The 18,416-nt window shown below is 35.4% G+C and overlaps 1 protein-coding gene across 1 annotated transcript in view; it reads right to left on the bottom strand.

Annotated features, from left to right (window-relative positions):
• The window catches only part of LOC149801777 (arrestin domain-containing protein 3-like), a 44,009-nt gene that overhangs the window by 16,654 nt on the left and 8,939 nt on the right, over positions 1-18,416 (bottom strand). The window contains exons 2-3 of the mRNA XM_089956845.1: positions 10,239-10,379; positions 7,255-7,472 (exon numbers count right to left, since the gene is read on the bottom strand). Of these exons, the coding sequence (XP_089812971.1) occupies positions 7,255-7,472; positions 10,239-10,379 (359 nt within the window). The remainder of the gene's footprint in view (positions 1-7,254; positions 7,473-10,238; positions 10,380-18,416) is intronic.

Below are 18,416 nucleotides of genomic sequence, written 5' to 3'. Positions count from 1 at the left end.
CTACAGTTCCGTGTTTATGTTTGAGTGTCTGTTTGGACAAGGCAAAAGTGGAAAGAAATTTAGGATAGACCCTCAACACCAAACAAACAATTTCCAATCTGCCAACTAATAAGAGCGTTTTATTAAATTCAGTTAGCATTGCCAATAATAGTTAACACCAAATATTCCCAGCTAAAAGAATTAAGTTATTGTGAATTCAGTCCTCAGTTACATTTATTCAATCTTGCTTGCATCTTACAAGTTAAATTTCTATAAGAGTATTAAACTACCAATCAAATTTGAGTTAATATATCGAACCTTGCAAGTTGCAAATCCAGCCAAAGAATTCAACCTCCAATCAGATGCAGTCTTACATAGTTAGTATGTTTGAGTTAGCTCAAGGTCTCACTGGATAGTTTCGTATTTTGACCCCCCCCCCAATTTTTAAGGTAGAAAGCATGAACCTAATTATCACGAGCCTAGCATTTATAAATTCATACATAAGCTAAATCTATAATGTGGTTTAGATTTCCTTTGAGTTAGGCTTGAAAACAGGTTGGCATGTTGGTGACTGCCTGTCACAGTTAGATGGGCACTGGAGATCAAATGCGTAACTTGGGCTGCAAATGAGCTGCCGACTTGGCTTACGTATTTATGTTACCTGACCATCCAATTAACGAACTTGAGATTTATTTTCCTATTGATGATATGTAAATAAAACAAATTGTCAAAATTGAATTTGAAGAGAGCATTGTTGCTATTGAACTGTTATTGAACTTAACTGATACTATAAACAGAATTTTTTTTACTGTGGTATACTATGCAATTTCTACAATTATATATATATATATATATATATATATATATATATATATATATATATATATATATATATATATATATATATATATATCTCAAACTGAGGCTCACATTAATATGTGTAGGTATGTGATATACTGAATATGTGATATTACAAAATACTGAACACAAATAATATAGAATTCTTATCATTTCTTTCTCTTGGAATTCTTGATTATATTACATACATCAAGATAAAGCTAAGTATTCTTGTTATAAAAAAATCGCAACACTATTCAGACTGTATTTGGAGTGCCTGTCAATCAAACACATCACAATAACAGTCACCTAATCTTATTTTGGCACAAAATATCACCTACAATCTATTATGCACGATACAATATAGAAATACCATATTTAAAGCTAGCTTTCAAACATAGGGGCATTCTAGCTGGTCAGTTAGCTGGGAGTCTAAAAGCAATTAATTTTGACATGAATGAAATTCACACTTGCTAATAACAAGTTGATGACAGATTCATGTTACTTTGATGTTGTATTCTGGCGGCAGCTATCGGCCATCTCATTATAATGAAGTTTCATATAAAGAAGTTTGCACATCATATAAGGAAGAAAGCACAGCATATAATGAAGTTTGCACATCATATAAGTACAAAAGCACAGCATATAATGAAGTTTACACAGCATATAAGTACAAAAGCACAGCATATAATGAAGTTTGCACATCATATAAGTACAAAAGCACATCATATAAAGAAGTTTGCACATCATATAAGTACAAATACACAGCATATAATGGAGTTTGCATATCATATAAGTACAAATGCACAGCATATAAAGAAGTTTGCACATCATATAAGTACAAATGCACAGCATATAATGAAGTTTGCACATCATATAAGTACAAATGCACAACATATAAAGAAGTTTGCACATCATATAAGTACAAAAGCACAGCATATAATAAATATTCTCATCTTAAGACAGCTCTGGCGTTCCATAGTATTTCATGTAGAATTTGCACAGATGAATCCAGTCCATAATCATGAAATTTAGTTGAATCGAAACAAAAAATACCAAAATCTATTCATTCCAGATCAAATGGAAAAGTTGTTGCAATGCGCATTCATTCACAACGTGAATCTAAATTTCAATTTTAAGTAGACCAAAATGATATTTTCTTTCAAAAGCTATGTCTAGCGCGCGACTAAGTTTAAATGTATCTGGTCGGAGGTATGTGCGCATTAACAATGCTGTTGTTGTGTAACGATGAATATACACTTGTGTATTTAGTTTGGAATACGGCATACATTCAATTACATTGTTTCTTGTAGTGTATTTTGTTATATAATTAAGCCTTAGGTAGAATAAGAAAAATGAGCATATAATTAAAAGGTTACTGCATTTGTATGGGAAAATATGAACTCGTTTTGTCATATGAATATACTGCACTCCCAAGGTCGTGCAGTATTCCATCCAAAAAACTCGTTCATATTTTCGCATACAAATGCAGTAACCTATAAATACTAAAATGTGCATCAGACCATATTGGCATTAAACTCTTTAATTTCCTTGTTAAGTTTACCGTCAAGAGTCCTTCAAAGCAGCACAACTGTACTTTCTTGTAAATTAGCGTCATTGAATGATTCTGCATTCGCTTTTCTTGTAAGCATCATCATTTGTGTATACTGTGCCGGCAAATTATGATCGACAGTGGTAGCACTACATCTAATTTCAAGTGAACAAGGTATACCCAGGGGTGGTCGGTTCATATAAGCGAAATAGGCAGTGTCCTAGGGCATCAAGTTAAATGGGTCGCCACATTTGAAGAGACGATTGGGGGTGGTGATGCAGAGATTGCGTGGTTCGCCTATTTCTTTTAAGAAAGGATGCATGATAAACACTGGGAGTTAGGGTCAATATTGTTTATAAGGAAGGAGGCGTGATCGACACTCGGAGTTAGTTTCAATATTTTGTGTAAGGAACGAGGTGTGATTGGCACTCCGAGATAGGGTAAATATTTTTTGTAAGGAACGAAGCGTGATTGACACCAGGAGTTAGGGTCAATATTTTATTGAATCCAGATCTACCTAAACGTCAGTGGTTATATTATAGTTGGAAGGCGGGGGAGGGGGCGAAAATTTTGGAGTTAGTTTAAGACAGATTATAATTAAAAATAAATTTGATTTTGAAAACAAACCTGTAGTTTTGCCTGAATATTTCACAGAATTTCTTCAGTGATACAGAAGTTAGATTTTGGGGGCCTGCTGTCCTCATTTCGCACCTGCCCCGCACAGCCCTACAACCGTCGCTGATATTGCTACCATTCCTTATACAAATATCTTTTAAGAAAAACTCTAGTCACATTAGTTGCCAATAATGTGTCAAATGTGCCGTTAAAAAAGCTACAAATAACACCTGCCTGCAGAGCAAACAATTACAACCAGAGTAATGAGATGGAAGATCAATGTTAACACCGTTTGCACTAGATGTATTTGTGACTTATATCAAACGGCGTAGACCCAAAATCTGCCAGCGCATTACGACACAGTGGATCTGTATCTGCATTTGGGTGCAGGCTATATGCACGTGGATAATGCACACCTTATTAACTGTAAAATCTGAGATTGTATTATATAGCTTAAGGGTCCGCGGGTGGCCGAGTCGTCTACAGTACTCGGCTTAACCGATCACTGCCATCTCACCTCTGTCCGCATGGGTTCGATTCTCGGGCTCGGCCAATGTGAGTATGTGAGAAAGCTGGCGAGTAGGGGCTTACCTCCTCCCCCGATTTCACCTCTAAACATGTTTTGGTCTACACCCGTAAAACGTAATAGCTGACCACTACATGTTTGCACCGCCCGAAAAAAATGTCTGTGGGCGCCCTTGACCATATATTCTGGCCGTCATGTATAGCCTATCATGCGCTGAGAACTGGCGTTAAACCCACAAAACAACCTAATATACCTTATGCACATTAGGTCTTACGTTTTCACTTACTGGTGATACGCTTTGTATATCGAATAGGTGCCTAAATAACGTTATAAACCGTTTAGCGCTGTCTAATACAGTCCTGTATTCGATTCCCTGGTACCGAAACGTGAAGGAATTTGCTGTCACCCATCAGGAATTGGTAGTTTCTTCAAAGGTTTCTGGAAAGGTAAGTTTCTATATTCTTTTATGAATCGATATAGAATATATCTATTTTCCTTGGCATCCGTCCGTCTACGAGAGACGATGGCATAGCTCCAAAGTACGCTTTTGCTTATCCTTCTTTTTAGCTCTCTTTTCAGCTTGCTTTATTCTTCTCTTTTCCTCTGCGTTTTGAACTCCCTGCCTGACAGCTAAACGCCAGCTGGAACGGTTGTTTGCACAGCTCTCCCAGTCGTTGACATTGATGTTTGCTGTCTTCATATCCTTCTTGCAAACATCTTTGTAGCGCAGATGTGGTCGTCCAGTTGGTCGTGCACCTTCTGCTAACTCCCCATATAACAGGTCCTTGGGAATGCGACCTGGGTCCATTCTCTTGACATGGCCGAGCCAGCGAAGGCGCCTCTCGCTGAGTATGGAGAACATGCTGTTCATGTTGGCGCGTCATAGCGTATATCTATTTACTGGAAAGCATAAATATCATAATTTCTGTTGACGCATTTGTAGTAAAGATCCATAAAGTTGCGATAGCACCTTCCAATATTCCGTTATTACTGTTTTTAATTTTCTTTCCCAACAGCTTGCTCAACGTTTTCTTAGCAAACTTTTACTGTCCTAGAAAATCTAAAATATGTTCAGATTTGTTTTTCTTCGACATTATTGATTTAACAAATAAACATTATAATGAGTGTAGTAAAGCTAGTTTATCGAGACTCTTACATAAATCCTGTCATCCCCATTTACTAACAATGAAATTAAAATCAGCAAAACTTCGCCAAAATAGGTCATATGTTATCAGTAGCGTACTAACGCGGGGGCGAATGGGATGGTTGCCACGAGCACCAGAGGTCATGGAGCACCAAAATCACTGGTGCCAGAGATCTTGGGGCGCCAAAACCCCTTTGGGTAATCATCGTCGCCATGGTCCCATTTGTTGTTCATAAGCCACTGTATGTTATTTGACAGACCTGGAGCTTGTTTGAATTACTATGTACTACAGATCCCACTCCCAGACGTAAAAAAAAATTTTATTAAAAAAATCAAGGTTCCCAAGATTCCTCAAAATATCGCGAGGATACAGATTGAATCCTAACAAATGTGTTTTTAGACACAGTTAGGAAGATAAAACAAATAAACTGGAAGAAAATTAAAAGCAAATGTTGATTCAAACGGTCTGTTCTCAACCAAAATTTACTCATTCCAATGCTGGCGATCTAGCAGAAAGCTTTAAGACTAACTGTGGGCAAAATTTTTATTCTGAATTCAACACAGTATATTTTTCTACAGATCTTTAATGTCCCCCACGCTCACAGTATTATTCATGAGGTAATTAATAATAATTAAAAACGGAATAATATTGGTGGATAGAAATATTTTTTTTAAACCTGCGGTTATAAAAAATGAATCATGGCAAAGTTTGCGGTTCAAAATCATAGTGTTCGGCCCAAACTTACCGCCAAGTCTTTTTTACGTTTTGTAAGTTTTCTTTTCTTCCATTTGATTATCGCCTTCTTTTATTTCAAATCAACACACAATTTCTTAAATATTTTCGGAAAGATTGAGAATGTTAAAATTTTGAGAATGTTAAAATTTTACAGTAGTCATAGGATTGCCATGCCAACACCGCGGCGAGCAGTGCAGGTGGAGGGAGTGCAAATTACGGAATTATGGGACAGGCTGATGCACGCATTACAATAAAATGATTACATCCATAGAATAAACATTAATTAGATAATTATGTTCTTATCAATGACATACGCATTCTTTACTGTATATTTGTACACCTAGATATGCTATGTTTAAAATATGTTTCTAATTTAATTTCACTGTGCAATCTGATATAGAGAATTCTTTCATTATCATGGTGAAGAAAAAGGAGGAAGAGGAGCAGGAGAATTGATATTAACTGCTGAATGTGGACTGTTTAAGCACAAAATCTCTTCATCGTGTTGTGTCAAACGGTCTTCCAGCCAATGATTGCCTGACATCAAGAAATGCAAAATAAAATTCCCCTACCGATAAGACAATGAGAATTTCTTTTTTTTTTTTATCCTATTATGAAAACAGTGGATGTAATAAAAGGAAACATAGGCACGTTTTCTGATTAATCTTAATTTACAAGAGCCCGTGGTGGTAATAAACTCTGACAGCGTTTATCGTAAAAGTTTTATATCACAAAAAAGCAATTATGAATTGATGCTCAGTCACAAGTTGTTAGCCCTATTTCTTCCTGCTATACTGATTTATCCATGTGGAGTGCACATTTTATTGAAATTTATCTGCTTCTGTCGTTATTTAATCAGCCGCCGTTGAATCCGAGATAAAATTGCTGCTAATCATGTGGCATATACACCTCATTGTCAGGTCCATAATCCACTCGCTCTCAGAACAAGTTTTAAATGATTGCCCGGAAATATATAAAAGAGCAAAGTGCATAAAAAAACTAGAAGTCTGGAATATGTCAGGAACTTTACAGGACTTTATTGTATTTACGATGGAAAATTGCATTAAATTTACGGGTTAAGTTTATTACATGTACGGATTTGACGTGAACTCGTGCCCTACTTAGTTGTATGTTGTCCCTCATTTGCGTCACTTTACCATCACCCGACCGGCTCCTTCTAGGAGGCGGTTTAAATTACAAAACCGCCTTACATCTGTACATACTCGAGATATTCAAATTACACAATACCGTCTCTTAGTTACACATTTCGAAAGGAAGATGTAATGATGGAATCCCGTTCAGTTGTTTGAAAAATAGACGACAATAGAAGCCGTACTAAGTATAGTGAACACAAAAATCGGGAAGGGATGAGAGGGTGAATATTTTTCTATATTAAAGGGTAGAAATGTTATCAGCTAACGAAGTTGTATATGAGATACACGATAATTTGAGGAAATATGTGACCATTCTTCACTATATTACTTCCTTTTTTCAACAATAATTTGTATCTCGATCTTTCATTCTCAGAATAGCATCCTTTTATGAATCCCATTTGTCCTGTAAATTAGACACGAAGCATTCATGCAAATGTCTGAGGTTTGATTTATCGGTCCTACGTCCCTAGACCATCTGCAATGAGGACTCGGTCAGCGGTATTTGGGAAACGTGAGGAAACGGGATAACCGTTGTACCCACTGAATTTCTAATAGACTGTCACTTGTTATATTTGTCATGATGATTATGTCTTCAAATTCTCATCTCTCCCTTTTTCTTTGTATCTTTACCAATGTCACCTCTGTGTGTAAGTGTGGATATGCGTGTTAATGTATATATTTTTATATTTACAAATCTACACGATAACTTACAGTTGCTGCAGGTATTTTATTCAGATCCAAAGGGCTTATGACCGTAAAAGGCAATTTTGTCACGTGATAAGTTCTCCGATTTTTCTCTATTGTTCCCTTGATCCAAAAGCGGATGTAGCCATGATCCCCCTCGAAAGATGATGGGATAACAGAAGGCAGTTGAAACTGGAATGGATAACTATGGCGGCCGACTGGAAGGTAGCATTTTTCTTTGTTGCCTGCAAAATTAAACGTAACGTAGAAGTCACATTAAATCCGACATAATCGAAAAAATGAATAGTCATGAACAAAATAATTTATTATACTTTTGGATAAAAAAGAAAGATATATATATATATATATATATATATATATATATATATATATATATATATATATATATATATATATATATATATATATATATATATATATATATATATATATATATATATATCTTAGGGCCTAACCGAGTAGATAATTTTCACCGAGTATCGAATCCGAGTATTTGGATGTACTATTTGCCAGATCCAGGCACGAACCGAGTAGTAGGTGCGACTCCGGAGAGTACCGTTTGTTTCATTATCGTATGCGAAGCTTAAACTTTAAATGTTAACTGTTTGTGTAATTATAATTTATTTTGTAACTAAATTATTATGTATTAAAAAACTTTTTTTAAAATGTTCGATATTTATTGAATTATTTTACTTGTAACCATTTGTGCACGTATTATTTGCCGAGGCGAATACTTCCGAATAGTACCGAAAAACGGGATATTCGGCCGAGGTGAATGTCCGAGGCTATTTCCGGTTAGGCCTTAATATATATATATATATATATATATATATATATATATATATATATATATATATATATATATATATATAGTCTCTTTTACCTTTCAAGACGAAAAAGCGTTGTACGTATTACATACTTTGTTCTTGAATCTTTTCGTTTGCATTAAGCCTGGTTTCTATATTTTGAGTGGGTATAATGCCCATGAGAAGACTATCTCTTAAACCCTACCATTTATTTGGTAAAATAAAGTTTCATATCCATTATTTGTTTGGTCATGTATATTGTTTTTGTCAAATGAAGTGATTGAAATAAAATATCTACATAACCTCTTTGAATCATTTTTTAAAAAAAATGCAAACGTGCTGGAAAACGTAAAATAAGAACGATTACTGAGACAAAGTATTTACGCACGTTTGGTTATATAGGTTTGCATCTCGGACGTTCTTGGTCGAGTTGTAATATTGTGTTTATTAGTGTTTGTTTTCTAAATAGGTTCCGACTCTTATTCCTCGATTGCAAAAACATCAGAAACAAATTAAAATATACTCTGTTTTAAGTGTTATGTCGAAGGTCATTATCGTCAGAAAACTCCAAAGGCATTCTGATCGAGTTTGTGTGGGAACATTGCTTTCCAGATGTTCTCTTTAAACAACACGACAGTCTACATAAACTGTTTATTACCATGAGTAGCCTTGCTCTGAAATGTCAGTCCCTTGGTATCAGATTTACTTGAAATTGGACAAAACGTTATGAAATAATAACGAGAATGCTTTGTATGCTGGGCAAAGTCAATGTTAAGTTTGATACTTTTTTGGCTGCGTTTTGCAAACTCCTCGTCAACATTAAGCACAAAATAGGATGGGATTTTTTGCAAGATACTTGCAGTCTGTAAAGTCAGTTATGTTTTAAGAAAAGCGAGAACGCCACCTGAAGATCAGTTCGGGTTTGTGGTCGCCCATTTTTGTACAGGTACCCAGGTGACCTCAGTTTTATATTCCACATAAATGAAGCACGTGTGCTTAAAAATATTCGACAGAATTTGCTCTACTATCGAAGTAAAATCATATAAATGGAAAATTTGTCTAATCAGTGGTGTATAACATTATCTCATCCTCGCTCACAGCATTCAGAACGAAGTTATTTTTGTGTTAATCCAATACTGCTGGATGTAGAGATACGCTAAATAGCTAGAAGATAAGTTGACAGTTCACATATACATGCCCAGGGAACGTGTCAAACAAACGGAAAATTACAATTACCTCCCGGTAAAAAGGGGAGTACTTGGTTTCAAACTAATGCAATTTGCAGACGCGAATTTCTTTAGAATTATTGCCATGTCGTATATAGTAGACAACAGATAAACACTCTATCAGATATGTATCATATCTAAACACGGGGAAAGACTTTCTTATTTTGAGCCTACTTTTCGTTGCCCTCTTATCCTAAGTAAAAAGTATAAGACATAATTTAATATCAAATCAGACTTCTATTGCATTTTAATGTTTGGGCAGCAGAAAAAAATGGCAATTTGGTCGTACTTGGATCCTCAATATATCAACCACTTGCCCATCGGCAATCCGACTTTTTTAACTCTGAACAATTACAAACAACAGACGAGAAGAGTAAAATAGTGTTAGATGTGCCAACAAGAAGTGTCCAAAACTACATGCAACTGTAAACAAACCAACAAACATAACAAATATACCTTCTGTTCGGAGCGGTTTCAACAACTCATTAGTTAAAATTAGATTCAATTAACATTTGTAATTGCTTTGTAGCTGGTTACAAAGAAAGAAATCAATTCAACCAAAAATAAACCCAAAATTTCTTTTGAAAGAAACATTTTGATAATAAACAAGTTTATCAATTATCTGCCTTTATTTTGGTCAAAGTATTTTCCCTAAGTCTGGTACGTTTTGTTTAAAACCACAAACACTTAGGCTAAGGATAACCGGATCTGATAGAATGTCATATAAAATGTTAACGCCCTCACATTCTAATTTACAGCATTGGGTTCGATCCAGTGCTCTTGAACGTGCAATGGTTGGTGGGAACCCATCCAATGTCAGTGGTCTCATCCGTGTTTTCCATTTTCTCCACAACGAAAATCACACCGTCTAGACTCTAGAGAGCCTTTAGAGCGAGCAGATTTTGTTGTACAATCTACATAAAGTAAATAGTTGTAATAGTTATATTGTTACTTTTACCGTAAAGCAGCACCGCTTGTTCCATGTACTTTTCTGTGGCAGAATAGTGACGTATGTTTCGGTACTGCGTTTCCCCAGGTCCGCGCATGTGCTGCTCTGTCCAGTGAACAAATGCCTTTCCATGGCAAACGGCTCGTATAGCTGAAAAAAGATTCGAAAACTTGTATTCAGATATTAAATCAAGTTTTCAATTATGGTTATGAAAACCCCACATGTAAAAAGAAACCATGTTAATGAAAATAGATATTGCATTAAATAGCGTATTACCCTGATTCAATTTTCATGCGTGAAAGATTGAACTAACTCTAGTTATTATTGACAAATCGGAATATGTAGAAAAAACTATTTATAGAAAACAGTATTTAGAGAAAAAATTATTTAAACTTTTGTACTTTTATGCGTGAATGATATATATGCTATTTCTTGTTAAACATTATTTTTATGACGTTTTTTCACTTTATGTATCTATTGCTGTTTTTACATTGCGGACTAATGCCACTACAGATAAATTCGGAATTTGATAAGATTCACACACACGCGCGCGCGTGCGCACACGCGCACACACGCACGTACAGACGCACACATGCACACAAACACACAACAAATAGCTTTCAGTACTAGTTCCTAAGACCATGATGACCTTTTCTGAAGCTAGCGCCACGTTTGGTACATATATTTATCAACCTCATTAGAAATTTAACTATTGTTATGTATATTTGATTTAATTTATATTTGATTTAATTTAATTGTTTGTTTGTAAGTTTTAATTTTTTTTATTCCATTACTTGCTATTGTAATGTAATTTTATTTACTGGAATAGAGTTCAGTTCTGACTGATTTTTATTTTTAGTTTTGACGTAAATAACTTTACACAAACATTGAATCTAATGCTGACCTAGTTCCTGACCTTGATTCAGAATCAGTGATAGTTTTGTAGTAACGAACTTTTTAAATTATTTTTTATTCTTTCTTAGAGCAAGATTCATAATGTCGAATCGAGGCCATACTTGGAGTACGTGACAAATAACATGTATCAATTGTTACAAACTCTGTTTTTTTTTTTTTCTCCAGAGGATTGAATCACATTCGGGCATCTGTTTTCCATCCGGATCTCTATTTTGCATTGTAGTTAAATTTATTAGTAATGTTTTGAGAAATAATAGTTATTCTTGCCTTAACACTTGAGAAGTTGAAGTGTTTTATGTTGTGACCAGTTCTGGGTTAAATATTCTGTTTTATTCATTTTATTTGGATTTCAAGTTTTTTTTTCTTCCTGGAAGTACTAGTGCTCTAAATTAATTCTTGGACAAGGACATTTATCGAAATTTACACAAAATACAAAATACTGGAACACTATTTTCTGTGACTCAACAAAGAACTGTTGATACATTAGTACGACGCTGACCACAGCATACGTCATCGCCTTCCAGTTTGGATTTCATAGGGATTCGAACTCAGTTTCATTAGGACTTTTTGTTCTAGGACGTCTATTTTTTAATTCTTGGATTATTTTTGGATTTGATTCGTAAAACTTTATGCTCTTTTTCTCATTTTTACCTTGTTTTTCTTTTAGGGAAACAATTTATTTATTAAATTTTAGCAAAGCTTGTTGTCTTCACTTTTCTTGTTACGTTTTTGTAAGAGCCTAAACACGTACCACTATGATATTTCAGATTGCAAAACTATTCCTTCGTTATTTTATTTGTTATTGATGAGGTAAAGTACATCCTTTGATATTACCCTTCACCAGTTTTATCTTATTTTTTTATTAGGATTACTTTCCTCTAACCGTTATGACAGTAGTAGATTTCGGAGTAATATCCATTTGCGGTTTAGTAGATATCATGGATAATCCGCACTTGAGAGTGATCCAGATGTAATTAGTAGACAAGAGTATACGTTACACGGTTTTAGGTTATTTCTCTGCCGTGCTGATGACATTTTGATGTGAAATTGGGATCTCTGTGCATTCAGTAACACTGTATTTCCTGAAGATATGGAAGCTACATATATGTATTTATATGAGTGTCTATACGGTCCCAGAGAGTCGATGGCGCCAGAACAGACATGTCTGATTTAAATTTTCTTATCGTAAAATCAACTGTAAAGGTGTTAGACAAATCATCCATAAAATTTGACCGCCATTAGTTTGAAGCCTGTAAAATGCTAACATAAACAGTTCAGTTTAGAAGAACTGTAAATCGGGAATACAGTTTGGCTCCTCTAGCCATTTTCTCCCATCACATATCCCCCTCACTTTATAAAAAAATTTAAGTGGAAAAATCTGATGTCTTTTAAAGATCAAGAAGTTAGATCATTGTGGTAGATGTCAAATCATGGCGAGGTCCATCTTCACACAAAGGGGCAATGGAGGTAGGCATTTCTCCCTCCCCGATTTCATATCTAAACATGCTTTGGCCTAAATCCGTGAAACTTAATAGCTGACCACTATGCGTTTGCCACCCCACCCCTATAATTCTGCAGGCACCCGTGCATCTTCGTGTTCCTTGTTTAAAAATATTTTTGTTACCTTTTCCTGTTAAATTTACAGACTTTGGTTTGTCTTAAACACTGTGAAAACGGAATAGCATTATTTCTTCCTAAAACTTCCCATTAGGAGGACTGAAAGGTGTTGTGAACCTTCTGGAAGGACTAAAAGGTGTTGTGAACCTTCTGGAAGGACTGAAAAGTGTTGTGAACCTCCTGGAAGGACTGAACAGTGTTGTGCTTGTTTACAAATAGTTTGGTTGGCTGTCTTATAACCGAACATTTTTGTCTGTATCATGCCGACAACAAGGGAGCTCAGTGCCTTTCCCAAGGATACACTGAGGCAACCAACTTGGGCTAGCATGGTTGGGTATCGAACCTACGACACTTGTATTACTGGTACGAGACTCTACCTGCTGAGTTACTGAGGCTCCCGGACAGAAAAAGACCTTCAAATAATTGCTCAAAAAATATAAGTGGAAAACTACTGACTTTGGATAAAATTCTATTTCAATTTTCCCGCATATGACATAATATCTTACTTAATACTACATGGTTCTTAATACAAAGTTACTTTATACCTGCCTTAACGGACACCGCAATGTAAAGGACACCTGCTCTAAAGGAGCAATTATTATGGACCCCGTTTTCTTATTTTTGGCTTTTATTCCTCTCTAATACGAAGGATATCTGTCCAAAAAGTAATATATTATGTGGACACTTGAGAGACCTATATAAACAGTTCTCATTGTACCGGGTTAGATACGTCAGAGAACATAACTTACGATAAAAATACCGACCCTCTACCTCTTGAAAAGAAAGTATATTTCTTCCACATTAGCTTTATCGGACGTGTCGCTGGCAATTACTATCAAATAGGTTCCAGCAATGGCGTTTGGAGTAAAACTTTAACTCCTTTGCCTTAAACGCTGTACCAATTCCAGACAACAAGTACAATTAGGACAAGCACCATTTTCTTATTATTTGTTATCATTGCAGAAAACTATTTTTCTTAATGGCTTTATATTGCTTACAAGATTTGAATTTTATTAAATCACACAGTTTATATTAAATACGGAATTAGTTCTTGTTTTTTTACACTTCGTTTACTGGAATATCATAAATTTGTTGATGTCTTCGTAAATTTGCTTCGATTTTTATTAGATAATCAATTTTCTCAAGAAAGAGTCCACCATAAGCAGTAATTGCTCCATTTGTTAGGAGTTTATCGAAATATTGAGCCCTTTTCATCTGAAAAACCGAGCTATTTCTCTAGAAACACACACACACACACACACACACACACACACACATAGCTCGTTAACTCAGCAGGTAGAGTCTCGTACCAGTAATACAAGTGTCGTAGGTTCGATACCCAACCATGCTAGCCCAAGTCGGCTGCCTCAGTGTATCATCCCATGTTGACGGCATGATACAGACAAAAATGTTCCGTTATAAGACAGCCAACCAAATTATTTTAAACAAGCACAACACTTTTCAGTCCTTCCAGAAGGTTCACAACACCTTTCAGTCCTCCTAATGGGAAGTTTTAGGAAGAAATAGTGCTATTCCGTTTTCAGTGTTGAAGACAAACCAAAGTCTGTATGTGTATATATATATATATATATATATATATATATATATATATATATATATATATATATATATATATATATATATATATATATATATATTAGTTTCAAATCTTATAACTTATAGATGGGATTCTTGAACATTTGCATCAGCATGCGTATACAGTATAACATATTGCTGTAACTGTCAATCGCAATCAACAATATACCTCCTGCTTGTATATGCCATCTCTACAAGGCCTCCAAGACATGCCAGTCTAAACTTTGACCTTTCTTTCCAAATTGATCAGTCTTGCAATCCCCGCTTAAGTTGTTTAACAGCCTGGGATTTATTGGATGTATGACCTTAAAAAGAGTCACAGTGACTCCTTTTCCACATTAAAGTATGTTTGCCCGCAACGCAGTCTTAAAGAAATGTACCGATTGTGCTACATCCCATCCAGAATTCAATAAGTATTATTTCTAATATCTTAAATCTTCCTCTGCATCCTTGCCTTAAATAATCATTTCTAGGTCATGCATTCAGGTTTGTTACAGATAAAGCTCTTTAATTTAAAGATTCGAGATAATCCAAAGTGTTATATATACAGATCTTTTAATTATTTTCATGAAAATTAGTTCCTTAATGAACTGTTCTCAGTGTTCGAGAATGCATCATTACTATCACCCGAGCTGGACAGTGCTTTAGAAGTTTGGTCTAGTACAGTGGTTCCCAAACTTTTTCTTGCCACAGTCCCTTTGGTTATCCTCAGCGCCCATCCCCTCGGTAATTCCGCCGCCCTGGAGGCGGTACTGCCCACTTTGGGAACAACTGGTCTAGCAGGTTGTATCTTGATTTATTGAAAATGCTCCACTCTAACCCACAAAGGGCATTCATGCGTGAAATGAAATTTACAGTGACTTAACTTTTTAAATGGGCGAGTTGCTCTCCTTCAACATGTTAATTTTCCTGAAATGTACAGTGACTTACTTTTTATATGGCTGAGTAACTCTTTATCAAGATGTTAATTTACCTGAATAAAAAGGAAATAGGGTAAAAGCATTGAGAATATAACCATGTAATTACTAAAGATACAAAAGGAAGGCAATCAAGCGTAAATTTAGGTCAAAATAACCCACTTTTTGTGGATGACGAACTCTTTCTGAGATGCATCCACATTAATATTCTTGACTGTATATGAAATAGGTTACAATAAATATACTGAAGGCGTAACGAATGATCGATTAAATACACGAATGAACGGGCAAGAGTTTATTTCGTCTCCCAACTTTTATGATAAAAACATATGTTTCTAACAATATTTTAGAAACCTTTGTTAATTCTTAAAAGTAATTGTATATACCCCTGCATCTGCATTTGCTCAAGGCACACAAAGTAGCCACAAGTAATTCAATTTGGCTTGATCCCTCTTTATGGATGAAAACACACGAGGCAATCATTAAAGAAAAACAAAGAATATTTATATTAACTACGAAAAATATATATCGCACCTGCCATTTTCAGATTTATTACATACCGTCTAACTTCACTCAATTTACTCTTTCCTAATAACAACGTAAGCGGAGTTGATGGTTCAGAGAGCGGTTTCTGAGTAATGTTGGAACAGATCTACGACCTCAGTTCGCCACAAGTTTTCCATCAGCTGTTGCATTTTGTGCATTTAGGTGGCAAAATCCGATAACGTTGGTCGTAGTTAACTAAATTAGTATATAGACATAGCCATCTAGTTTAGAAGATCGCATGGTATGGAACGCCTGAGCTGTCTTAAGATGATAATTTTTATTATATGATGCTGAAAATGCACAGCATATAAAGACAGTTGCACATCATATAAGTACACAAGCACAGCATATAAATACGTTTGCACATCATATAAGTACAAATGCACATCATATAAAGAGGTTTCCGCATCATATAATAAAAACTGTCATCTTACGACAGCTCTGGCGTTCCATATCATGACGAAAGCACAGCATATAAAGAAGTTCGCACATCATATAAGTTGTTGTTGAGTTTAATTATAGTGGCGTGCGCACAATTGTGCACGTGCCACTTTTTCTGACTGCACCGTAGCCTGCTAGTTGTTCCTGGAGAAGGGAGTGGTGCCACCTCCCCCAGGTTTTTATGGGTTCAAGGAACCCTGCTAATTTGGCCTCAATCTGTGGGTCCATAAAGGTCCCTTATAGTTGAATGGTTGGCTGTCATTAGTGGGAAGGAGAGCTCGGGAACGGTCCTGGTTTCTTCACATCGCTGGTTTCTTGTTGCATTTGCCTGGTGTTTCTTGCGGGTTTTTTTTGTTGTGTTTTTTTTTCTTCCTACAAAATGTTCTAAAAAGGGGGAGGGGGTTTCTCTGCTGTTTATAGAGGTTGTTAGTAGAAATCATGTACGAAGAGAGATTTTCAAGGTTATTATGGTATTACTAGTCGAGGTGTTTAGGGTGTGCTTCCTACGTTATGTCATTTATAAGTTTTTAGATATTGCCTCTTTAAGTTATTTATTAAGTTATTTATTTATTAATGTTTTTAGAGATTGAATGTTATTTATATTTTATTTAGCAAGAGACCGGAGTCCTAGCCGATTACACGGTTCGTTAAGGACATCTAGGACTAGAGTCCTAGCTGATTACTCGGTACGGTAAGGACATCTAGGACATCGGATTTTGCGGTTTCCTTAGTTTTTGATAGGTGCTTCGTAAGTGAATAATTTATTAATATTTTTATAAAATTGAATGATATGTTATGGGTTTTTATGTGGGGGCTTCTAAATTTATTTAGCTATTTACTGGGTCTTTTGGTTTTGTGGGGTTCGTAATTATATATTGTTCCTAAATCCTGCTGAGTCTATGAATTTATTTATATTTTTATATGCTGATTGTTTATTTTTATTAGAGTCAAAAAGTAACTCTGGGTATGTGTGTGGTGATCCAATCTCTTTTTGGTTTTTGATAAATATTTTCCTAGCGGGTTGATATTTTGGGCATATATTGAATACGTGGTGTAGATCTTCGGTGGTGTGGCAGCTAAATCAGTTAATGGTTGCTGGATAAAAGCACAGCATATAAGGAAGTTTGTACATCATATAAGTGCAAAAGCACATCACATAAAGAGGTTTCTACATCATAGAAGGACCAAAGCACAGCATATAAAGAGGTTTCTACATCATATAAGGACCAAAGCACAGCATATAAAGAGGTTTGCACATCATATAAGGACCAAAGCACCGCATATAAAAAAGTTTGCACATTATATAAGGACGAAAGCACCGTATAGAAGTTCGCACATCATATAAGGATAAAAGCACAGCATATAAAGAAGTTTGCACATCATGTAAGGACCAAAGCACCGCATATAAAGAGGTTTCCACATCATATAAGGACCAAAGCACATCATATAAAAAGGTTTCCACATCATATAAGTACAAAGGCACAGCATATAAAGAAGTTTGCACATCATGTAAGTACAAATGCACAGCAATATAAAGAAGTTTGCACATCGTATAAGTGCAAAAGTACATCATATAAAGAGGTTTCCACATCATATAATAAAAGTTATCATCTTAAGACAGTTTTGTCGTTCCGTAAGATCGCCCCGTCAATTATTTAGGAGGTACGTAGTAGGAAATTAGATCGAATAGAAGAAAATGTTATTTGAGACTCACTTGGACACACATACACATATCTGACTGTGGGATATTTCTGTACTTAGCTAATGCGGAAGTGATTACTTGTGATAATTTTGATGCAGCTCATTCTCATTGCCAGCTTCATCGTCTAAGTTAATTGAATCAAAATCGACGTATTTGTTGCTGTACCAAGCCTGTGGGACGACGACTTTGACTTCCATTTATTCAAAATTACGAGTATTATATTCAGATTTGAAAGGCAATTTGATCATGCTGCAGTCCCAATGTTTTAAGCAATGCTCTCTATTTCTCTTTCTCTTTCTCTCTCTCTCTCTCTCTCTCTCTCTCTCTCTGTGTGTGTGTGTGTGTGAAAGTGACCTGTCTTGCATTATTTTACATATTACCACATCAGTCGGATTTAAAGTCATTGTACAGACTTCTTACCATGTGACAAATCAAATAAGGTCTTAAAATGCA

The sequence above is a fragment of the Sinohyriopsis cumingii genome, chromosome 4, assembly GCF_028554795.1.
Source record: "Sinohyriopsis cumingii isolate HCF-2022 chromosome 4, ASM2855479v2, whole genome shotgun sequence".
NCBI lineage: Eukaryota > Metazoa > Mollusca > Bivalvia > Unionida > Unionidae > Sinohyriopsis > Sinohyriopsis cumingii.
This window is presented reverse-complemented; position numbering and strand designations above follow the sequence as displayed.